The 23804-nt window shown below is 40.8% G+C and overlaps 1 protein-coding gene across 3 annotated transcripts in view; it reads right to left on the reverse strand.

The window, feature by feature from the left end:
* Astn1 (astrotactin 1) overlaps positions 1–23804 on the reverse strand; it is a 330303-nt gene that overhangs the window by 61822 nt on the left and 244677 nt on the right. For 2 of the 3 annotated variants that reach the window (XM_055624472.1, XM_055624473.1), the window contains exons 15-16: positions 19474–19578; positions 17731–17919 (exon numbers count right to left, since the gene is read on the reverse strand). In XM_055624472.1, the coding sequence (XP_055480447.1) occupies positions 17731–17919; positions 19474–19578 (294 nt within the window). The remainder of the gene's footprint in view (positions 1–17730; positions 17920–19473; positions 19579–23804) is intronic. The other variant, XM_055624474.1, reaches the window with a different exon arrangement.

Below are 23804 nucleotides of genomic sequence, written 5' to 3' on the forward strand. Positions count from 1 at the left end.
TGCCCTGAGATGTTATTAGTTGTACCTTTCTAAAGCCCAGTCAGATTGCAAGCTTTCCTGCTGAAATCTTTCAAAGTGATGTTAAAATAATTGAAATACAAAGCTCAGATAGGAAGATATCATTGGCCTCTGCACCTCACTCACTTCAGACTCTGGGTGCTCCATGGGACTGGAGACTAGGGACCTTCACTTCCTGGTTTCCCATGCCAGCCTAGACCTATGCCCAGTTTAGATGCCCTTCCTGGGTTGGCAACACTGGCGTTCCTTCACTTCCATCACTCCTTTCAGGCAATGTTTGATTTTGATAATCCTGACCTAGTCTTTTAGCTTTCTGTTTTCACACCATTAGTAGCCCTCGCACTTTATTGTCACTTCTTGTTTGTTGGTTACTGCCTAGCTATCTTGTGAACAACTTGAAGGCACAGACTACTTTGTATTCATCAATGTACCTCAACCCCCAGCACTTTGCACAGGTCTGGGCCCCTGTTCAGGTATAGGTATGTGTGGAATGCAAAAGTGAGATGACAAGGCAAGAATGGAGCAGAGTAAAGATTTTCTTTTATTCTGTTGTCATCTTAATATTCCCTAGCAACAACACAGCTGTCAAGCAAATGATCATGACTGATCTGGTATTCCTACGGAGGTCAGAGGCATTCCCGACAGATCTAGAAAGGAGGGGCCGTGCCTAGGCAATAGGCATGTTTTGGGCAGAAGTAGAAACAAATGTGTAGTTCTTTGAGACTAGGATGACAGGTAATCCAGGCTTGGCCCCAACTCCAGCCCTACTCTCTGCCTCGCCCACAAACCAAAGTCTTCACCTCCGACCCCTGAGTCCTCCCCTCTAGAGCTGGGCTTGCTGGAGTGCTAATGGAGGAAGAGGGAGAGTCAGTACAAAAACCCTGGTCCTGTGGGGGATGTCCTGACTGGGAAGTGGCCACTCTGTCACTACGCTTAGGATGAGAGAGGACCTCCTCACCCTTGTGAGTTCTCAGGGGACACTTCTGCCCTTCTGCTTTTTAGGGGTTCAAATCCAAACTGTGCCACTATGAATGAACACAATTTGAATAACTCCTTCACTAAACAGGATATTAAGACATAACTTATAACTTGTCATAAGGTAAGAAATAGAGTAGATGTGAAAAACACTAATACTTTTACATTTCTGCATACATATTTCATCATTATTATTACGTTTTAGAGCTTTCACAGTTATGGCGCTTTATGGTCCTCTACAACAGGCAGCCCAGTCTGCCTTAGTGGTTTTACTAAGACTCTCAGCAGAACAAGACAGAGTGGCTCCACCCTTCGAAACCACCATCTCCCATTCACCTCTACCTCCTGGCCTACCCTCTATCATCCTCTTTGCTGCACACCCATTTCTTCCACTTGACCTCTAACCAGGGGCACTCTAGAGTTGAGTCCTGGGCCTACTTTTTGTCTCCTTGACAGGCTCATCTACCCCCGCCTTCCAGGGCTTCAGACACTGCGGGCACACATTTGTAGCTCTGACTGCCCCTCTGAGTTCTAAAAAATGCCACTTTATTTTTTTTTTAACCTCTGCATTTGGATGTCTCTATGGCAACTCACAATTTCAAGGTCTACCTGTAGCTCTTTCCTCTTAGCCCTCTCCTACCTGTTGGGTCCTATCACTCCCAAATTAGTAAGTGGTTCTTTCAGACAATCAGTTACTAAAACAAATATCCAGAAACTATTTTTGGCTCACTTTCTCTTGCTCCTTCCTCTAAATTCACCCCATCACCAAGTATCTCTGGCAACTGCTTTCTTAAAAGGAAACATAGATCTCCTTTTCACTATCTACATCCTCTGCCAGGGTGCTGCTGTGAGCAACTTACAGCTGGCACAGGGACAGCGCTGACTTCTCTTAAGCCATTTACCCCATGCAGCGGAGACCTGGGACTCTGATTAGTGACCTCCTACCTAATGCTCCAGTTGGGGCTGCATGGCTCTGTCTGTCAATCCTCAGCCATTCCCGCTCCCAAGCCAGACCATTGTCCCATTGCTCACATTTCCCTATCCCACCTCAAGAGTTCCCACTGGTCATTGTACCCCCATGCTTGCCTTACCCCTGCCTAGCTCATCCTACACAGCTTTGGCACAGGTAATTATTTAGCTGGGCCTGCCTCGATACTTTCTAATGTGGACACTCTGGCCTTATTCACTGCCCCCACAAGCAAATTCAAGACCCATAATCTTTTGCTGTTTATTTACTTCTTTCTATGGCATCCCTTCCATGGCCTCTGTCTCTAGCAGAGTAGTGATCGCTTCTTTTATGCAGTGTTGTTTGCCCAGTAGCCATAAGTTAGAGACTCGGTAACTGTCCACTGAAGGACTTTAAAAATAAAATATGATAAAAAAAAAGGCTAATTCCATTGATTTTTCATTTTTCTTGTTTGTTTATCTGTGGGTCACCAGTGACCTCTGCCAACCCAGTAAGCGCAGGGTATGTGATCAGTATGAACCCAAACACACTGAAGATACTTGGGGAAGAAATTGAAGACAGTTTGGGGGATCCACCCCTTTCTTTCCACAAAGCTCTGTATAAGAATTCAGAGAGCTATGTTTTCTCATTATCCTCATCCCATTACTGTGGCCAATACCTAGCCAGCACCCACTGTAAGCAGGATCTATGGCAACACCTGGGGGGTGGGGTTTACAGTGAGTAGGACAAGGCCTGCTCTCTAAGAAAAGGAGCAAACAGTCTGAATGTAATGCATAAAGCCTAAAGGCTCCCAACGCATCAATACCACAGAGCCAATTACCACAGTAATTGACAGAGTGACAGGAGGGAGCATGGCCACCGACCCGGGCAGTAGAGACACATACAGAATGACTATAGAGTGACAGTATAAGCCCCTTCTGTAGGGGAGACTACAAAACCCCACAGAAAGAGAAAATGCCAAGGGAGTGCCACTGTCACCTTAGCCAATTGCATTGTTTTCCTCTGCTGCTGGCACTCACATTTCACCTCCAAAACACACACTTTGACTGACAGATCTTTTGGGAAATTGAGCTGTAGAAGTACATGTTTCTGCTTTTCTTTTTCTTCATGTTTACCTTGCCTTTAAAAAAAAAAATGAAGCCCCCATTTTTTTTTTCCAATTGCTTTGAATTGAAGACATATCAAGTCCTCAATCAGTGTAATGCATACTTGCCCTGCCTGGGTGAAACATTCTGGTGGGGGTTATGTGGTTATTTGACTTAGTGGAACAGTCTGTTCCTTTTTAATTACATCATTCTTTAATGAGACACCAGAGAAACTGACACCAGCAAAACTGCCTTCACTGCCCTGAGGTTTGAACTCTATAGATTTCTACCCTGAACCAGAGGGCAGCCCAGTGTCTACCAGTTTCAGGATGGGCAGGGCAGCTCCAGCAGTTACTTGCTCTTAAAATGCTTCTGTAAATTTCCTCCACTCAAACCTTCCTCACAAGCTCCCATCCTTCTCCATTTGTTCATCCCGTCAAGGGCAGCCATCTCCATTAAGGCACCATGCACGTGACAAACTGGGGCCTCTGACAAGGTACCCACCCAGCAGGGAGTGTGTTTTGAATCTTGCATCAGCTTTCCTTGCTTCTTATGTGGGACCCTTGGAAGGAAATGCCGGCTCTTTCCTTAAGATAAAGACTACACAGCTGTTACTTTTACCCTCAGTGTTCTCTGTAGGGAGAGTCTAAAGGGGTGAAGTGGATGTGATTGAAAAACCATCCGGATCAGTAATATAGATGAAAGAGGTCTACCAGGGCCCCTTGGCTGTTGTAACACGAACAATCTACATTTCAAACAGTTGCTGACTGGCCACTGGGACCAGGTGTGAAAAAGATGGCCCTAGCTTCATACATATACTGATTTCCTGAACATCACTTTTTTTTCTTTTGTGTTTTAAGTTCCTTTACTTTAAATAATATCTTCTCTTTGAAGGGCTCTCTAACAGGCCCAAGCATGGCAAACATGGTGCCAGCAGGTTTTGCCCTCTCTCCATCCCTCTTCCTTGCTAAACCTTTAGATTACATTCCTAAAGCTACCCACCATTGTCTACTCTCTTATTTGGCTGCTTCCTTATGCCTGGCTAAAAATCCATGGTTCAATTATCAAAACAAAAAGATCCAGCAATCAAAACTCATTATTTGGCTACTCTGGCAAAGCTCCAAACCAGAACTACCAACTCCTCCTAACACAGACTTGCCCTTTCTTTTCCCTCTTTAAAGGCCACTCCTGCAGAAACACCTGCTGCTGCCTTTGCCTGGTCAAGAGGCACCACCTCCCTGCTGCCCCTCCAGGGTAACAAATGTCCTTTGTCCTGAGAATTTGTCTGGATGTGTTATGTGCCGACTCTGAGGCCCCTTTCACTATTAATGGAACCAACTTCCAAAGAGTTCCGTAAAACCAAAGAAAACCCTGTCTCTGATAACCGAAAACATAAACTAGGAGTTTAAGAAATGGCCGGCGACTACACTAATGTGAGTTTACAGGGAAATGGTTCCGTTCTGTGTTGACTTTCCTTAAAGTATTTTCATATCTGGTGTGTTTCCTTTCAAATACAAGTTGTACCATATTGGGCCTAACACTTACCCTATCTTTACATTCACTTTACTAGAGAAAAGCTGTGAGAATTGGGTATGGTAACACATGAGCTTGAAATCACAGCACCTATGTGTCAGGGGTAAGAAGACAGGAGCCAGCCTGGGTTACAACAGAGAAATCCTGTCTAAAAACCAAAGAGTTAAATAGTAATAATAATAAAAAATCATATGGAGGGTGACAAATGAAAAACCCACTGCTGCTGTCCTACTGTGCTGACTGGGAACCAGAAACTCAGAATATCAACCGCAGATCGAGGGTCGACCATGACTCTAACCTGTCGCTGATGGTTACTTCTAATCTGAATGTCATAGTAGGTGACTTCCTTTTCCCATCTAGCCTGCCGTTTTCAGGCCAAATTTACAGGCAGGACATTATCCCCTTCCATCACCACACCAACTCCCATTGTGATGATGACAGAGATTTGAGAGGAAGGTGGGTTCTCAGGTCAAGTTGCCTCTGGAGTGTGGAAGGGCAGGGTTAGGCTGGGGAGGTGTAGAAGGGTTGGGCTGAGAACAGGGAGGTGTTTACAGAGATGATCTCTTAAACAATGTCTGGCCATTTTTTTAAATGAAAAAAAAAAGGAGGAGGAGAGGAAGGAAGAGCAGGAGAAGGGGAGGAAGAAGAATAGGAGAAAGAAAAGGAGAAAGAGAAGGAAAAAGAAGAAGGAGGAGGAGAAGGAGAAAGATTCAGTCTTACATGCATATTCATTTGAAGAAAACTACTGCCAGACTGCACAATAAACTCAGCTCGAGGCGTGGCACATTGTAAGACATGCAGAAGACATGAGAAGAGATAGAATTTGTAGATACAGAGACAGGGGCTCCCCCCCTTTTTTTTTCTTTTAAGCAATCATTGACTTCTGGATGCTTTTCAGAGTACAAAAATGGTCCTCTAAAGTAGGATTTTAAATGGAATGAGAAAAATATACAAGCCGAACAAAACCACACACTGCCTAGAAAGTAATCTTTTAACTGCCAGGATCTGTGTATCCTTGAACTGCGATGGGAACAGGGCTGGGGAGCATAGCAGAAGCTTGTCTGTACCCGTACCCGTGTGTGCCCCGTGGAAACAGCCAACAGACCTTACATCCCAAGAAAACAAGGGAGAATCCTTAGCAAGCACGGCAGGGGAAAAAGAAACCAATGAAAACAGAAAACTACACTGAGATTCCATCTCTACCCTGTCAAAAGTCAAAATTGCAAACACCAAGACAACAAAGGACAGTTAATGCTGATATTAGGAATGTAAAATGTGCCGTCACCAGTATGGAAATTTCTCAAATTAAAAACAAAACAAAATAAAACAAAAAAAAAATACAGAACTCTATTATATAATCCAGCTTTTTTATTAATTTATTTTTTTATTCATTACAATTTATTCACTTTGCATCCCAGCTGTAGCCCCCTCTCTCGTCCCCTCCTAATATCATCCTCCCTCCCTCTTCTCTCTTGCCTCTCCCCCAGTCCACTGATAGGGGAGGTCCTCCTCCCCTTCCATCTGACCCTAGCCTATCAGGTCTCATCAAGACTGGCTGCACATATACTCCAGTTTTAATAATCTTGTTTAGATCTGTGTCCTATCACAGAAATCCTTCTATATCCATGTTTATCCCTTTTTTCATGATAGCCAAGAAGGAGAACCAGCCAAGATGCATATCAACAAACAACTGAATGAAGGAAGTGGGGTACATATATACAACAGAATTTTATTCATCTAGAAAGAAAATGAAATCATGACACCTGCAGGAAAATGAATGGAACTAGAAATCATTATGTCAGGAAAAATAAGCCTGACTTAGAAGGACAATACTAAGTTTTTCTCTCCTGATCACTCTATATTTTAGTTTTTATATACATATCTGTATATAGGGGGGGAAGTATGCCATAACACTGGAAATAGGACCTTAGAGGGGGAATCCTTAAGGAGGATAAGAAGGTGACAGAATATATGTGACATAGAAGCAGAAGGGGGGAGGGCTAGTAGGAGGGAGGAAGAAAACCAGTAGGAGGGAATAAGGGGCATGACACAGAAGAGAAAGGAAGAAGAAAAGACTAAAGAACCAAGAATAAATGAAAACGGCATAATGATGCCTATTACTTTGTATGATAATTAAAAGCAAATACAATTTTTTTTTTTTTTGGTATTTTGTTTTGTTTTGTTTTCCAAAGGGATTGTCAGCGCCTCTGAACCTTGCTCCAGCTGTTTCTGCTTAGAGTAAGCTTCCTTGAAAAGGCAGCAGCCCTGCTGCTCCTCAGAGGTCTTCCTTGGGCACCCCTTTCCACAGGAAGGTTCACACCCCTTCCTTCAAAAGGCCTTTTGTGAGATACAGGTCTGGTTCTAGTTCTCAGGAGTATGGCTCCTAGGAGACTTGTCACTAGTGAAATATTTGTTTGGAGGAAGAAAGGGAGGGTTTTACCGAAGACCCTATAAAGATTTTTTTTTTAATCTGCGGCTGTTTTGTTCAGAAGTAGGGAGATGAGCTTCATATTTCATGAAAATGCTGATAAGAACAAACAAAGGAATAGTAATAATCCATGTCTTGGTGCACCAAACACGAAACACCAGAAAATGTGCTTTACATATGATACTCGAATTCATCCTTCTACCACGGTGTAACGCATCTGAATAGCCCGACCTGACAGACAAGGAGACTGAGGCCCACAGCTAGTAAGCAAATGTCTCAACAGCTACATGTAATAAAAGATCTCACGTAATTCTCTCAGACATTGAACCTTTGCTGCAAGCAACTCCATTAGACTCCTGTTGCAGCATCAGTTGAATTAACCTATTTAGCCTTGAGTCAGACATTATTAAATGTTGCGCTATGTTATCAGAAATAGAAATCATCTGCTGATTTTATAGAGTCACAGAGCACTAGAAGTAGAAGAAATTCTTAAGTGTAATCTAATTTTAAGTTTGTTATTACAGAGACAAGAAAATTATTTTGAAGAGGGTTAGGTAATTTCTTCTAGGTCAAGCTGGTTGGTTAATAGCTCATCTGAGACAAAAGGACCTGCTTCTCCAGGGTCCCACTCCAGCGTCCCTCACCGCCACTTGTTGCCATGGAGGAAGATGAACCTTCCAGGCTGAAAGAAAAGGGCTCATCCCGCAGAGCAGTGAAAAGCTCAGCAATGCCACATTCAGATTCTCCCAGTTGATACAGTCTCCTTCCCAATTACAGTTTATCTTGTGGCTTGTTTTGTTTTGTTTTTTTTTCCTCTAACATAATGTCTGTAGAGATAATTAGTTGTAGAATTCATCCCAAAGCTTAATGAAGGTAAAAAGCCATGTGAATGGCAATAGGTGCATTATATTGCTAAGCTTCTAGCCATATGCATTTTCTTCCTTCGTTTGTACCATTCCTTGCAGCCCACTAGTATATGTTGGATACGATTAAATGGAACAAACAAATTTTCCACATTTTACATCACTGAATCAAGTGAATAAAATACATTTGGCCGTAAGCTGAGCTTCTTCTCTTTGTATTTCATTATATTCTCTTTATATTGCATTGTATTCTCTTTATATCCAGCCCTCTTTCCTCTCCGTGGTCGTGCTGTTTCACAGTCTATTATTTTTCATAACTCCTTGTGTTAGTTACTTTACGCACTGCCGAGACAAGAGCACATGACAAAAGCAACTTAATAAAGGAAGTTCCGTTTCAGCTCACAGTTTGAGGGCACAATTCATGTGGTAGGGAAGTCATGGCGGTGGGACTTTGAGGTGACTGGTCACTGTATCACAGTCAGAAACCATAGAGAAATGAAAGCTGACACCAGGCTTGCTTACTCTTTTCTACTGAGTCTAGAACCCCAACCAGTAGAAATGTGCCCCCTCATTTAGAGCAAGTCTTCGGACCTTGATTAACCAAATTAGAAATCACCTCAATGATATGATTAGAGGTTTGCTCCTGGGGCTTTTTAGATTTTGTCATATTGTCACTTCTATATTCTCTACATTATTCTAGGAGCTTTGGGAATAAAGGAGAAAGGCTATATGGCTGTTATTGCTTCTGCCTAGATTACCTTGCTTTTATATCTTTAATTTTAAAAAAAAAATTGTATGTGTGAATTCCATCAATGCAATGGATCCCCCTGGAACTGGAGTCACAGGTGGCTATGGGTGCTTGGAAGAAAACCTCACTCCTCTGCAAAAGAAGCAAGTTCTTCTAACCACTCAGCCATCTCTCTAGCCCCGGGTAGTTACAAGGCCAGCTCCATCTTATCTCCCAGGTTTCAACTGAGAATCACTTCTCATCATCATCACTGGGTGAGCCTTCCAACTTCATCTAACAACCATTTTCTAGTTAACCGCTAGCATATCAGCCACTTATAGTTTCTTCGTAGCATAGATTTTTGTGTGAATCCATTGCCTTCATTCAGTTACGGCTTGCTTATTTCCTCTCCTCTCTACTACACAAGACTCCATAATGGCAGATTTTTCTTCTGCGCCATTCATCATACACATGGTGCCTAGGCCAATGCTAAATAGAGAAAAGCTACTGTTGAAATAAATGGCTGAATCCAAAACCTATTCTTAGGATTCAATCAATCAAGCTGCAAAAGCAAAGTTTACGTGCTTGTAGAAACTGAAAATAAGCCAGAATACAATGGTGATGGCTAATTTTGAGTGTCATTTTGAAGGCATTAAAAACAAACAAACAAACCAACCAACAAACCACTGGGTATGCTGTTGAGGAGTCATCTAGATTAGGTTAACCAGGATGGAAAGACCTACCCTAAATATGTATGCTAGCATTCCATTGGCTCGAGTATGTAGTAAGAAGAGAATGACTTGAGTACTAGCGCTGGGCCTTCTTCTGCTTCCTGACTATGGACAGAACGTGACCAGCTACTTCCTGCCCACCCCTGCCACTACACATCCATTGCCATGGCCCATCACATCATCTGAAACTCGGAGCCAAGACAAATCCTTCCCGAAGCTGCCTTCGTCAGCCGTTCAGTCACAGCGTGAGATCAGTAACTAATACATCAAATCAGCTACAAGACTACATGAAAGATGTGCTGCCTTTCTATGGCCAGATACCAGATACCAGAGTTATCCTAGCAACCAAAACACTATCCAGGTTAACAGAAAATTCTTTGACAACTTGTGATTTCCGGGGTGTGGGTGTGGTGAGCATCTCTTTTAAATATTCTTTCAAGCGATCATACAGTTTGCTTGAGATAGCTGGAAAAAGACAGCGTTGCCTACAGTACAAAGCTAAACACCTTTAATCCTGATGGTTGTGTATTTCTGATTCTCTTCAGTGTTTAAGTGCTTAAGACAGTCCGAAGTTACATACCAGCTGCTTTTGCACACAAGTTCAATAATTAATGGTTTACTCAAAGCAAAGTCTCCAGCCAAGCTTGGTTCTTTAGCCTGTACACCAGTCTTTTGTAGAAAGGACACCAGAGAGAACCCTGCATGGTACCAGTGCTGGTAAGTTTGTTGTACAAAATGGTGAGAGAACATTCTACCTGTTGATCTTTGGGAAAGCATACACAATGTGTTCCTGGGATGAACAGCTTTGGTATCATCTGGGCACTTGCTAGAAATACAGCATCTGAGGCCTCACCTAGGCTTGCTTAGTCAGTTCCCATTTTAAAGAGATCCCATGCAATACCCGTGCATGTTAAAGTTTGAGAATCATGGCTGGGGTTGGGGAACTGCTGGCACCAGACATCCTGATGAAAAATAATTCTGCAACAGACTACCCAAATCTAGAAGCTTGAAAAGGAATGCGGAGCACCCACCACGTACCTAACAGGGTTGGACGTCTGGCCTCGGTGGACTCATCTGAGATTAATTTCCTGACTTGGGTGGTTTCTTGATCTCACCTTGAACCCTTTTGGTAATGTGTACTTGTTAGGTCACATGTAAGAAGTCATTTTCAGTGCATGTCTAGTGAGTAAATGATTGCGCCTGTGTGTGTGTGTGTGTGTGTGTGTGTGTGTGAAAGAGAAAGAGAAAGAGAGAGAGAGAGAGAGAGAGAGAGAGAGAGAGAAAGCAGGCATGTGTGCACGTGCATGCATACATGTGTATAGATGTGTGTTTGGGGCCGGATATCAACTTTGGATGTCATCCCTCGGGTGTCACTTTTCCTGTCTTACGAGTTGGAAGAACACACCAGTCAGGCTGGGTGAGTTTGACAGCAAGTTCTGGAGATCTGCTATTCATCCTCTTCAGCTCTGAGCTCATCAGCATGTGCCATCGTGCCCAACTCTTCTTTATTTTTCACAATTTTAATGTGAACTCAAGGGATTGAACTCTTGTCGTAGGGCTTGTTTGAAAGTGCTTTAGCAACTCAACTATCTCTCAGCCCTGTGGTCATTCTTTTTAATCCTGATCTGCTACCCATCAGTCCTGTGACCACATGCAAATTACTACACCTCTGTGGAGACTTCCTTTCTATAAACTGGGGAGGGTGGGACTTAAGTGATCTGTTTGGTAGAAAATTAAATGGGAGAAGCTACATTGTTTGCATAGCAGATTATCTGGCTGAGAACAAGCATTCAAAACAGAAGCATTTCACTTCTGGGAAATATTATTCTCATTAACATCCTTTCTTGACTTATAGATTCAGTTTATTGTGAAATCATCGCATCACAACCTAGGGACCCAAAGCCTCAAACTAGAAGCTCACACATATGCTTAGAAAAGCCTAGAGCATCTTTCAGAGGTTTGCATAGCCATGCTTAGCTCTGGAAGCTCCTTCTTCAAACCCGTGGTTGCCACAGAGCGGCATAACTCTCCTAGTCCCTTCTCAGCTTACTGTAGGGCTTTACACAAAGCAGACCCTTAGCAAATGTTTGTTGAATGACTAAATGAATCATTTAGAGAAAATAGCCATATGCCATAATTGCTTTGCTACTTGAGTGCTAACTTTGTTGTTGCAAATATACACAGAAAGAGCCTTTCGAGCTGGTTTGCAACCCAAGGGTCATAAAACAAAACATTACAGAAAATTTAATGATTACTTTTCATTGGATTTCTGTAAGCTTGTGTCCTTAACTTGGTCACATTTTCAAAGCATGCATTGCAATCTGGGACATTAGCCTGAAAACCATCCTAGTGCAAAATATAGGAGGCTAGATTTCAGCTGACCAGCACTCAGCCTGTCAGCTGAACGTTAACCCATGATGTGGTGGCCGTTCTTGTTAAAGCTTGAGCAGAGGTTTGTCTACTACCCAAGGAATGGGACCAGCCAAGTCTATCGAAGACCAAGGCCACACAAGGCAAAGCAGACAAACATGGAAAATATGATCCTGAGTGGATCCGCTGGTGGATCCCTACCTTCTTCGCCACCAATCTGACCACTGAAAGCATAGAACTAGAGATGATAGGATGGGGTAAACCCTTACCCGAGTCTCAGAAAGAAACGAAAGCATCATGCTCAGCTTTCCCCAGGGGAAAGAGGAAACTGAATAGATAGCAAAGTGCACTATGAACTAGCAGTCAGAGCTGGAAGGAAGCCTTGCTGATTGCAGTTTATCAGCCTAGATGCCCCAGCTGAGATGCAAAAAGAAAGCCCTGGCCAGGAAGGCAAAACGGCCAAAGGTCAGATCTCAAGTGACAGTGCAAGCGATATTGGAGAAGGAAGGAAAGAAAGGCCTAGAGAACCAGCTCCAGACTTGAGCGTTAGAAAATAAAAGAAAGAAAGAAGCTGTGATGAGTGTGTGAGTAGAGGATTAAGGCTAAGTCTGTGCAAGGCGATTTGAGGAAGGATCACTGTTCCTTGATCACTTTCTGAGATCTACAAATCTATAGCTTTTTTTTTTTTTTTTTTTTTTTTTTTTTACTGTTTCTTCTGAACTAAGGGAAGGTAAAAGGCTCATTCTTTGACCAATCTGTGGGAATTAATCGTATACTAGGCATTCTCTTGGGGATGAAGACTTAGAAACTAATAAAATATGGTCATAATGTTTTGTATTTCTTCTCAGACTTCTGTCCAAAGTTCAGGAAGTTTTTTTTTTTTCCCTTTTTCTTTCTTTTCATTGGGGGTAGGGGTTGCTTTATGTTTTTCATTCATAGTCTCACCTACTCCAGCCTGGCTTTAAACGTGCTGTATAGCTGAGGATGACCTTGAACCTCTAATTCTCTTGTATTGACTTCCCAAATGCTGAGATTACAACCATGCCAAAGCTGAGCTATGTGTAGAAACTTTGTGTGTTTTGCTTTTGTAAGTTAATTTTATCAGTTTCCACTCAAGATAACATAAATTTTTCAGAAAACACATTTTAATCTTTTAAGATTTACTATAGAAAAGGCACATATTTGTTGTAGGAAAAGAAATATGGAAGTTTTCACTATAAAAAAAAACAACAACAAACAAATCTATTATACTTGTCACTAATCAATCTTGGAGCAAACAGACAGACAATTTGCTTTTCTATATAAATAAAATGATTTTGAAATTACATATGCATTTTCTCTATATATTATTTACATGTGTATGTGTGTGAATTTATATATACACACATATATATGTATCTATATGTAGATATGTATTTAGATATACAGAGAGAAAAGAGCTAAGTGACTTTATATGTATATTTATGTATACATAAATTTTATGTATACATATACATATGTATATGTATATATTTATAAATGTATATATGTATATGTATATATAAATATATACATATACATATGTATTTTATATGTATACAAAAATTCATGTATATGTATACAAAAATTCATGTATATGTATACATATGTGTGTTTGGATACAGGCATCACACACTTATGTATAAGACTGGATCCTAATTTATCTCTTTTATGGTAAATGGTGAAGAATAGAAACTCCAGATGTCTAGACAGTAAGCTGGTAGTAATGGCTGTCTTCTTGCCACTGGGGAGTAGAATACTAGGAAATAAAATTAAGGGGAAAGATTTGTTTTCTGTTTTATACTGTTTTATGCACTTTGAATATTTTAAACAAATACATGTGAAATTCAAAATACAAATATAATTAGTGCTGCCAAGGCCATTTTTATGGAAGACAATCCTACATGGAAATGACAACACAGGGGAATGTGAAGAATGTTGCAAATAATCTACAAAAGCATGATAAATTCAGGAAACACACTATAAAGATCTATGCCTGGAGTCAGGAAGGCCTGGTGAGAATGGAGTAACTCTAGCTAGTTTTTGCTGAGTAGAAGAGAGATCCAGAATGGTGGACAAGTTTGGGTAGATGGATAGCCACAAGCTTTAAGGCTCAGAAGTCCAAGGAGCTTCAGTACCAAACCAGGGAGAACCAGGATCCTAGAAAGCTCTTAGTCTTTCTTTCAGAAATCAGCTTTGTGGGCTTCAGCCCACTGAGCCTAGATCTGAACTTCTGCTCCCCGGAAGAAGAATGTGAGTATATTTTAAGACTTCAGTCTTGTGTAATTTGTTATGGCAGCCACGGGAAACTGATACATGGAGCGAAGGTGCTCTTCTCACACTGAGACAGCAGGAAGGCATAAGCATGAGACTTCAAGCTGAGGAGAAAATGCCATTAAATTGCATTTTTAAAAGGTAACAGATGGCGAATTTTAGAATGCAGTGAAATGACAGGAAACAGAAGCAAAGGAGTTACAGGAGGAAGCCATCTAAATGGTGTTCTGACGATATAGATCTATAGGTACCGCATAATGTGTTGACTGATACATTTTATGTGTATGCATGATGTATGTTTGATGTAATAATCAAAGCAAAGTGTTTTGTATATCCATCACCTAAATTCTGATTACTTACTCATGAAGAATACTCTCAAATGTTCACTTCTGGCTATTTAGAATATAACATTATAGTTAACCATATTCAGCCAACTCTGCAGCACATATCTGGATTTAACTCCTGCTATATATTACACAGCATACCATACACTAGCTTCTAACTCTTTCTCCTTCCCCTTTACTCTCTGCAATCTGAATCATTGCTATAGCAATTGATATTATAAACTCAGCCTTGAGGAAATGCAAAATGCAAAATGTTGAGAAAATATCCAGGTGGTGAAGAGGTCAGAACTTCATAGTGGTTGAGTGCAAGGGATGAAAGGTTTTAAGACTCTTCATTTTAAATTTTGTGCCATTCATGGGTTTAAAACCTAGTGGCTACAGGGAAGCCAGGTGTTGGTTACTGGAGTGCCTGGAGAAGATGCATGCATAAATCTTAACCATTCATTGGGGATGAAGTCCTTTTTCTGGAAGGAAAGGAAAAATACTGGGGTAGTAGTTGAGGAATATGGAAATCATTCAATATCAGGGAAGAAGGAAGGAACAGTTAAGATGAAAGGGGGCTGGAAAGACAGTTCAGTGGTTAGGAGCATTTGTTACACTTTTGGAAGACTAGAGTTCAGTTCCTAGCATTTAAATTGGAGGGCTCACAACCCTCAGTAACTCCAGAAAATATGATGCCTTTGCTTTGTCTCTGTATGCAATGTCACACCTGTGCCCAAACACCGAGATTTTCCAATAAAATGAAAGCTCTGCATCCTCATTATGGATGTAAATTATTTCTTTAAAGGAGTAAGGGCAAATGGGATGAAAATAAAGGTTAAGAACATAGGAAAAGAACACAAACAGAACAGCAATAGGAACATCATGTGAAGAGAGGATTTTTAAGGAGTGACATGATGATAGAAAACTCTATAGATAAGATAGATAAATTGGTCATAGAATAAATGCCAGTGACACTCTGATTAAAAAGTCCTTGATTGTCTCCTCTAGTGCCGTTGAAAAGCAATTGGAAGAGTGAAATGAGGTCAATGAGAGGAAGCAGAGAAATGACACAAAAACTCTTAAGAAATTTATTGAGAATGTTTAAAGTAAACAGTGGTAAAAAGGCTCACGTTTGTGAGCAGATCAGTTTTCAAAGATTCAACATTGGGAAAGAGAGAACTCAGCTGCTGAAAAGATTGTAAAGATTTAAAAAAGACACAACTAATGAGCAAGGGGTGAGGTGAAACAAGGCAGGTAGGGGCCAAAACACAGGCAGAGAGGCTGGTCTGAAGTGGAAGAACTTCCTGTTTTCTCGGCTCAAGGACAAAGCAGGATGAAAGGAGATACACTTTAGAGATTTATACACAGGGACAAAAGGCTACTGGGAAATTCTATTTCTAATTGTGTTCTTTTTTTTTCTTTTTCTTTCTTTTTTTTTTCTGTAAAGAGGGAAAGAGAGAATGCGATCAAATCTAAACTTAGATGTATGAAAGGAAGTATATTTTCCCCTGACAGGGTTTCCAAAAGATTCATGTAAAGGTAGTTAATCCAAAATGCCAGACTATTGAATGGAAAGCTGCTCCTTAAAGACCTGGCCTACAGACTGGGTTTTAATCAGTCCTATGTAACTAATGCTGCTTGCCTGTAATGATGCCGACAGAAAAGGCCCTATCAGGAGGGTTTTACACAGGTTAGTACCACGACTATCACCATTGGCAACAACTTCAGGAAACCACCACAACAACAGCAGGAATAGCAACAAATGATCATGTTTTAGAGTAAAGGGAGATCAGTGCCCAAATTAAAAATTAAGAACCAGGACAAACAACAACCCAGATGAATCATGTAGTTTATAGAGAAGTTTCGAGAAGGGGAGGAGATATCAGAGTGAACATGGACAGTGGTCGCCAATGACCTCTTATCGGGCAGGCATAACTAAAGCAAACTAAAATGGCTGCATACCTTTTAAAGGTAAATAGTAAGCAAGAAGTCACATAAACCATGTTCTGAGAAGTCAAGGCAACAGCTAGACTGTGGACAAGCTGGATTCTGAGCGCCAAGAGAGGTTTCCCATCAAGAGTAGCAAGGCACAATGCCAAGGCTATGACATATTTTCCTACTGGGCTCAGTATATCTCTTTCAGGACAATACAGTGCCTGGAGAGAAGCAATGTAGAGTCAGGAGCTTGGGGAAAGGTCAGATGTTCATCTCCCAGAAATCCTAGGCCTTGGCAGTCACTGAGGCCCTGGCAAGCAGGAAGAGCAGAGGGTTCAGCCTGGTGATTCAATCCCTGGGCTCTGGAACAGAGACTTCAGAGAGCTTTGCCAGCTGGAACTGATCTTATCAACACTCACTTATGCTACACTATTCTCTTGGTGAATTTGATTCAGAACATTGTTCAGATTCCAAGTTTTGAGATGCCTGAAGTTGTATCTTTGGGGGACTCTGGCTTAGGGGACTATTCCTGTGGCCATGGTAGCTCAAAGATGAATCTTTTGCTTCTGAGAGAAAGATGCCAGACAGAACAGAAACCATATCACATCCCCGCATCCTGTCAAGCAAAGCAAACAAGAGTTTGTATGGAGCTCACAGAAAGAACACTCAAGCCGAGGCCATAATTGGCCTTTTGGAGGTACTATTGATAGAAGAGCATCCCTAGTCTTGAGGGAAGTTTTGATCCATGACTGTTAAGGTGTTTCATTTCTTGAACTAAATCTGTCAGTTCAAGACTTTCCCATTAGCAGCTCACACATTCATAACTAGTTCTTGTCAGAATCCCATACAGATCAGCTCAGGAGGAAGTCCAAGAATGTCTTGATATGATTATAAACACCCAGGGCAGCACTACCACCATACAACGAAGTGACTTCAGAAGATTCGAAAGTTTTTAGGATATTATGCTAAGACTGCTCAATCACTTGCTGTTCAGACAGTGGGGACAACGGATTTATTGTTAAGCCTGGCTTTCACCACTTAAGACATAACACAACTCAATAGGAAAAATGGAACATAAACCTAAATATGGTGCAAGATGGAATGAGAAGGGGCTCAGTATGTCATTCCTGTGAGGGGTTAAGAGGCAGTATGTTAGGGTCGCTGTGGATAAACGGATGGGACATTCTCCTTCTTCCCTCCTATTCTATAGCAGCAGAATGGATGGTCGCTGTCAACCTTTAGTGGACTTGCCATAGTAATTAACACAGTGAACATACAGTTAAGATTCCGTCCTGCATCATCTAATACCCTAATCTTTGAGATTTGATTTTAACTAACAGACTTTAGAAATATTGCAGATAAGCACACAGAATTGGGGGCAATCTGAATGCTCTTTTCCTATGGGGCCTTTATGCTTGGCCATACATGCCTGACGGTACTTGCACAGGTATAGAATTTGCCACTGAGCAAGGCCACTCACCTTTACTGATGTCTTCATATTCCAGCCAAAGTCGCCGCTGGACTTGTTTGTTTGGGTACCATATAGAACAGGATTCCTCAAAGCCGTAGACAGCTTCCTGGATGTAATGGTTCCCAAACTGATCCAACAAGGCCACAAAATCTGCGCGAGATGTAGCCCCATCCAAGGAATGGAGAGCATTGCTGAAGGCTATGGGAGAACATCACCCAAGAGTAAATGAGGATGGGAACTCATCAGTTAGGATTATGTAGATTCCTAAGCATGTTGGTCCCAAATATGACTGTGTGGCCTAAAGTGATATTTGAGATCTAGGTAGGAATAATATGTAGTTCTGTTTAACTGGAATAAATATTCCTGTTCCTAAATAGGTGTCTTTTTAAGTATGTTGGTTGTGTTGATAATTTTATGTAAGTTAGGCAGAGGAGTGCAAATTTTGACTCCTGCAACCATCAAGTAAATGGTTTTGTGCCCCCTAAAAGTGCAGTTCATGACATTAAATCAATTTAGTCAGTTCAATTAATAGCATTTTAAAAATAGAAAGAAACTAGCATAATCTAAAATAGAAACATAAATACTAGCAGGGAACATTTCACATCATAAGATGAAGTATTGCTTTATGATATATGTGTTGTATGAATGTGTGTGTGTGTGAAGCACAGGGTTATAATATTAAAAAAATATTCTGTGGGTAGAGACCATGATGGCTAATACTGATTGTCAACCTGACAGGATCTGGAAGCATCTAGGTTAATGAACATTCTGCTTTTGAAGTTTTCTTCAGTATAGTTCTCATTCCTCTCCCTTCTTCCCAAGAAATGTGTCAAATAAAAAAAGTAGAAGTTCTGCGATTTATTGTAACCTGTGGAAATGTTCTACAAAGTTTGTAGTAATGTTGTATCCAAAAACAATGTTCAAGATCTCCAGTCTCTTCCAGTTCAGGAAGCAGTACTTTTTGAGGATATGTCTCATCTTTCCATCATAATTTTTGTTTGTTTGTTTTTCAAGACAGGGTTTCTCTGTGTAGCGCTGGCTATCCTGGAACTCACTCTGTAGACCAGGCTGGCCTCAAACTCAGAGATCTGCCTCCCAAATGCTGGGGTTAAATGCATGTTCCACTACTGCCCAGCTTTCACCATAATTCTTTATGGCCAATTCTCTTCCTTATATTGCTTTTCTTCTGCAGACTCTATGACCCTAAATAAGCTTAGAGTCACCACTCCTTACTAGATAAAGTATAGATGCATTTTTACATGTCATTACACTCCATAGAGTTAGACACATTTCTCTGTTGCTCTCTATAATAATCTCTCAATTATATTTGCTGTTTAGGAAATGCCTTGTTTCCTTATTTTTACGTGTCCCCCATCCTTCCTACTCCCTTTTCTTTGAGTCATCAAATGAAATATTTTAATAATGATTTTGTTGCTTCAAATGTTTATTCTGACAATTTTTTAAAAATCACCCTTTTAAAAATTACTCTACTCTCCTTACCCTGGATAACCCCAGGAAACCCATATTTCCATTAGTTCCAGCCTTGTCAATTCTATAGTATAAGATACACCTTGCAATCTAGTCTGTGCTTACAGAAGAATCGTATTCTATCCATTCGCCCTCAAGAGCGCATTGGTTGTGTGTCTCATGGAGTGGCTGTGTGTTAGGCTGCTTCTGAACTGCATGATCCCTTTGGAAAGAACTTCCCAGGCCTTGGGGGAAGACGGAGGGAAGGCTTGCTACAGTGCTCACCCTGAGAGACAGCCGCTTGGTTGAGTTTGATGTGGTACATCACAGAGCGGACCTTCCAGTGCTGCAGCACCGGGTACCCAGACACCTCACTGAAGTTCACCATGCCTGGGGACAGAGGACACAGAGGTCAGCATGTGAGGCTGATTCGCAGGTCCCAAGCTGAAAAGCCTGACCCGGCTCAATTAAGCCAAGGATGTAATGGTGAGAGAATGATGAAGTGCTCTTTGATGAAGAGACTTTCTAGAAGCATTGTCCTATCACCATCCTCTATTGAACTCTTGCTCTCTGCTGGGCATTTTGCTAAGCTCTTTGCATATGTTAAGCCATTTGATCCTTGTGCTATAGTTGTTATCATCTGCACCTGCCAAGTGAAGACACTGAGAACGCGGAGAGGGAGTTTATATAGTACCGAGGACACTAGGTGACGCCAGGGTGGGGTCGCAGATGTGTCTGAACTTAGATACAGGCTCCTTACTCCTTCTATTGTAATATCTAAACAATAAATCTATATTCTAAACTAAGGTAATGCCATATTCTTAGTCTCCCTTCCTCTCTCTCTCTCTCTCTCTCTCTCTCTCTCTCTCTCTCTCTCTCTCTATATATATATATATATATATATATATATATATATATATATATATATGCAGTAATTGACCCAGTTCACGTATCTGTGACATCGATTTTTCTGTCTCATTTAACTGATTTATATTTGGTATTTACACTTTAATTATCCTGGGGCTGATAATGCTTATGTCTCCTTTACCAGAAGGGACCATGTTGTCAGGGTACCTAAGTCATTAAAGGGTAGTGAAAGCCAAATATCAATGCCATCTATGTGTCAGTCAATGGGCTGTGTGCACCTTTAAGGTGCACCTTAACCTATGAGAAAGTCCAGGTTCTGAGACGCTAAGCCTGTTGCCCAAGGCCCTCTCAACATATGCCTCCTTAGAGTCTTTGAAAATGCTACCAATGGTGTGCTCTTCCTTAAGGGCTGGGAGAAAGTTCTCCAATCTGAATTCTAGCCATTACTAAGTATAAAAAAGTACAAAGACAAAATAATTAGGCCACAGAAAATAAAATAATGCCTTCCTACATTTATAAAGCACAATTTTAGCTTCATTCGGTGCCTGACATTTGTTATATATGTACTTATGTGTGTGCATATATAATACATACCTATAAAAATGCATACAGCAAGTGTGTATACCCTATACATGACTGTGTGTACACAAATATGGCAGTGAAGCAGACATATGCAGTCAGTTCTATAGCCCTTTTGGCTTATGCTTCTTCAAACTAAATCAACTACCTTAATACCTAAACCAAATGAAGAGTGGGCAGGATTAATTAGATGCTTGTCAACTCTAATCAGATTAGGTGAGTAATTACCAAATTTCCATTTCTGTGTGAATCATATGGGAATAATTATTGGTAAGGAAAGAGAAGAAAGGTCAGGAAAAGTTGCTTAGTGAAGTGATTGCTTAAATTTTATCTCAGGTAATCAAGAAGTTTCATGTAATGAAGAGAAGGTTTTGGGCTTTTTTTTTATTCAAATGTTCATCTTTCAAGGTAGGAAGCTTTTTGATGACAGTCACACGACTACAAACTTTGGCTTTTAACCTTGATGTTGACTTCAAAGGAACACAAATGAAATTCAAAGTTAACAAATGTAAGACTTCATCACCTTAAAGATACAATTCATTAGCACAGAAAGCACGTGTGCAGGGCAGAGACATTTCACACAGTGTCCACATCAGCACATGTACTCTGTGGCTATATGAAAATGCCTATTTATAATACATGCCAAGTCTAACAGATAAGAATTCCCAACAGTGGGGGAATGGAGCCCATTAACTGAGCTGTGTCCTAGTAGGAATGGGAAATACACAAGAATCCGTGCGACCTGGGCTCTGAGACTAGCAGTGTTGCTACAGCTGGATGTTTCAGAATGACAATTACATCGACGCCTGTCATTTTTTCTTCCTACAACCCAAGCAGCTTCTGTCTGGCTAACTGGCAATGGGTCATCTTCGTTCACAGTGTTTAATCTGCAAAATTAGAGGCCTGGCTGAAATAAATTCTGGTTCCCTTTCCAGTTCTGTGATACCAAGTAGCTGTACATTTGACTTTTGGCAAGCAATGCAAGTGTTTCTGTTTTCATGCCTGAAAAGTGGGGCTGAGGGTATTTATCCCATTTGCTATGCAGGTAGGTGGCCAGAGCAGAAGAAAATTATGAGTGTAAAACAATTTGGGGGAGAATAAAACAGCTTGGGCCTGCATACCTGTGTGACACTGTCACCTTGACTTTAGAGACTATTTCAGAATAAAACAGAGAACTGAAGAATAAGTAACAAACATGGGCGTTTGGGGATAGGGATAATGGCATCCCTCCTCTACTCAGAATGAGCTAACTAGACTTGGTTACTTAACAGCTAAACACAATTCCAGTGTTTAGGTTTCACTGCAGTCAGGGAAGCAGTTATGTAACTGTTAACGCTTGGGAAGTGCCTGCCTGTGCATACTTACATAGCTCTTCCCCTAGTTAAAAAGGAAGAATAAAGTATGCATTTTTCTAGCTGAGTCATGTGTTTCTTTCTCAATGTGTCTTTGACATGAAGTCAGGTTTATATTATTATCATTTTTGGAACGCATTTATACCGAATATATTTTTTCCCCAAATAAAATCTCTGGCTATGTTTTCTTGAGAAGGGTATTGTTTTTGTTTTATATATTTTAACTCATGCCTGAGGAATGATACATACCTATACATACATACATATACATATGCATAAGTATATTTGGGAATAATATGTATATACATACATATTATATATATGTATATACATACATAATAATATGTATATACATACATAATAATATGTATATACATACATACCTATACATATACATAAGTATATTTGGGAATAATCAGGAAAGAAAAGGGGACTGAGAGAAGGGGAAGAGAGGAAAAAAACGAACAGAAGAGAAGGGCAGAGGAAGGGAGAGGAGGGAAAAGGAAAGAGTGCACAAACGGACAGAGGACAGAAAAAATACAGTGGCAGAACTCTTCCCAAATCTATAACAAGCACTCAGAAAACTATCTCAGCCCATTGTCTCTACTAACCCATCCAGAAAGCAAACTTAAAACCCACAAGTCTGTGCAGAAAGCCAGACCCTCTCTAGCATACTGCACCAGAAGACCAATGCTTATTCCTATAACAATTTCATTCAAACACCCAGCATCATATTAATGACTTGAGTATCCAATATGTCCCCCTAGCCAATGGCATGAGTTCCAGTTAGCTTCCCTGAAGTGCCTGGCCTCCCACTGCCATCAACAGCTGCCAATCATCCTTGCACCTTTCTTCTTTCTCACCATGAAGATTCCACACTTTCCTTCCTACTTCTGTGGCTATGCCAAAACACACATGATAGCTGCTGTGTTCCTAGCCATCACCAGCCTAGGATAAATAGATGTTACCTGTTTTCATTTGGCTGGCCTTTCCTTTGTTTCCATGGAACCTATAACAATACAAGGCCTGGGAAACTTGGAGATCTTAACTGTTATCTTGAAGAAGCCAATGAAGATTTATAAATCACTATTTCCAGTGTGTTATTTAATAATTCTGCCAGATGGTCTGTGTGCAAAGGATTCTCTAATTAAATAGGATTGGGAATTGCTGGGTTAAATAAAGTGAGAGGGATTTCTCGCCTGCGGGCTTGCTAAGAGTAAGGTGATACAAATTACTGAAGGGAGGGTGACACATGAAGCTTTCCTGAATGTGTTTGAAGTCAGAACCGAGTTATGAATAAAACTTCGATTTTTCATATAAAATAAAAGCAAAAGAAAAACATGCTTAGCAATGCTGAGACGAAAGACTCTGAAGATCACTTTAACTCCAAAACCCTCCAAGTTTGTAGGCTCATGGGGATTATGACCCATAACAACACAGACTGTGACAGGATAAAGATTCACTGTATCTCTGCGTGAAAAGTTATTACTAAAATGTTGCCAGAGCTGGAGAATATGGAAGGTATTTGGTCATCCATCTCTTGAGTTAATCCTCCTAGTTGTTCTGGGCTTTAAAAATACAAGGGAAAGGACTCCATCTTTGCTTATATCACAGAGCGCATGCCTTTTGTTAACTAGTTCTGCTTAACCAAAATAGGTTAAAGGCTGGATAGAAAAGCAGCAAGGTCCGGAAGCATTCTCTGTTTCCTATTCCCCCTGCCTTGGAGCCATGCAGATTAGAAGGGTCTCAAGCTTTCTTTCTTTCTTTCTTTCTTTCTTTCTTTCTTTCTTTCTTTCTTTCTTTCTTTCTTTCTTTCTT

Source organism: Psammomys obesus, unplaced genomic scaffold (assembly GCF_907164565.1).
Source record: "Psammomys obesus unplaced genomic scaffold, mPsaObe1.curated_primary_1811, whole genome shotgun sequence".
NCBI classification, from domain to species: Eukaryota; Metazoa; Chordata; class Mammalia; order Rodentia; family Muridae; genus Psammomys; species Psammomys obesus.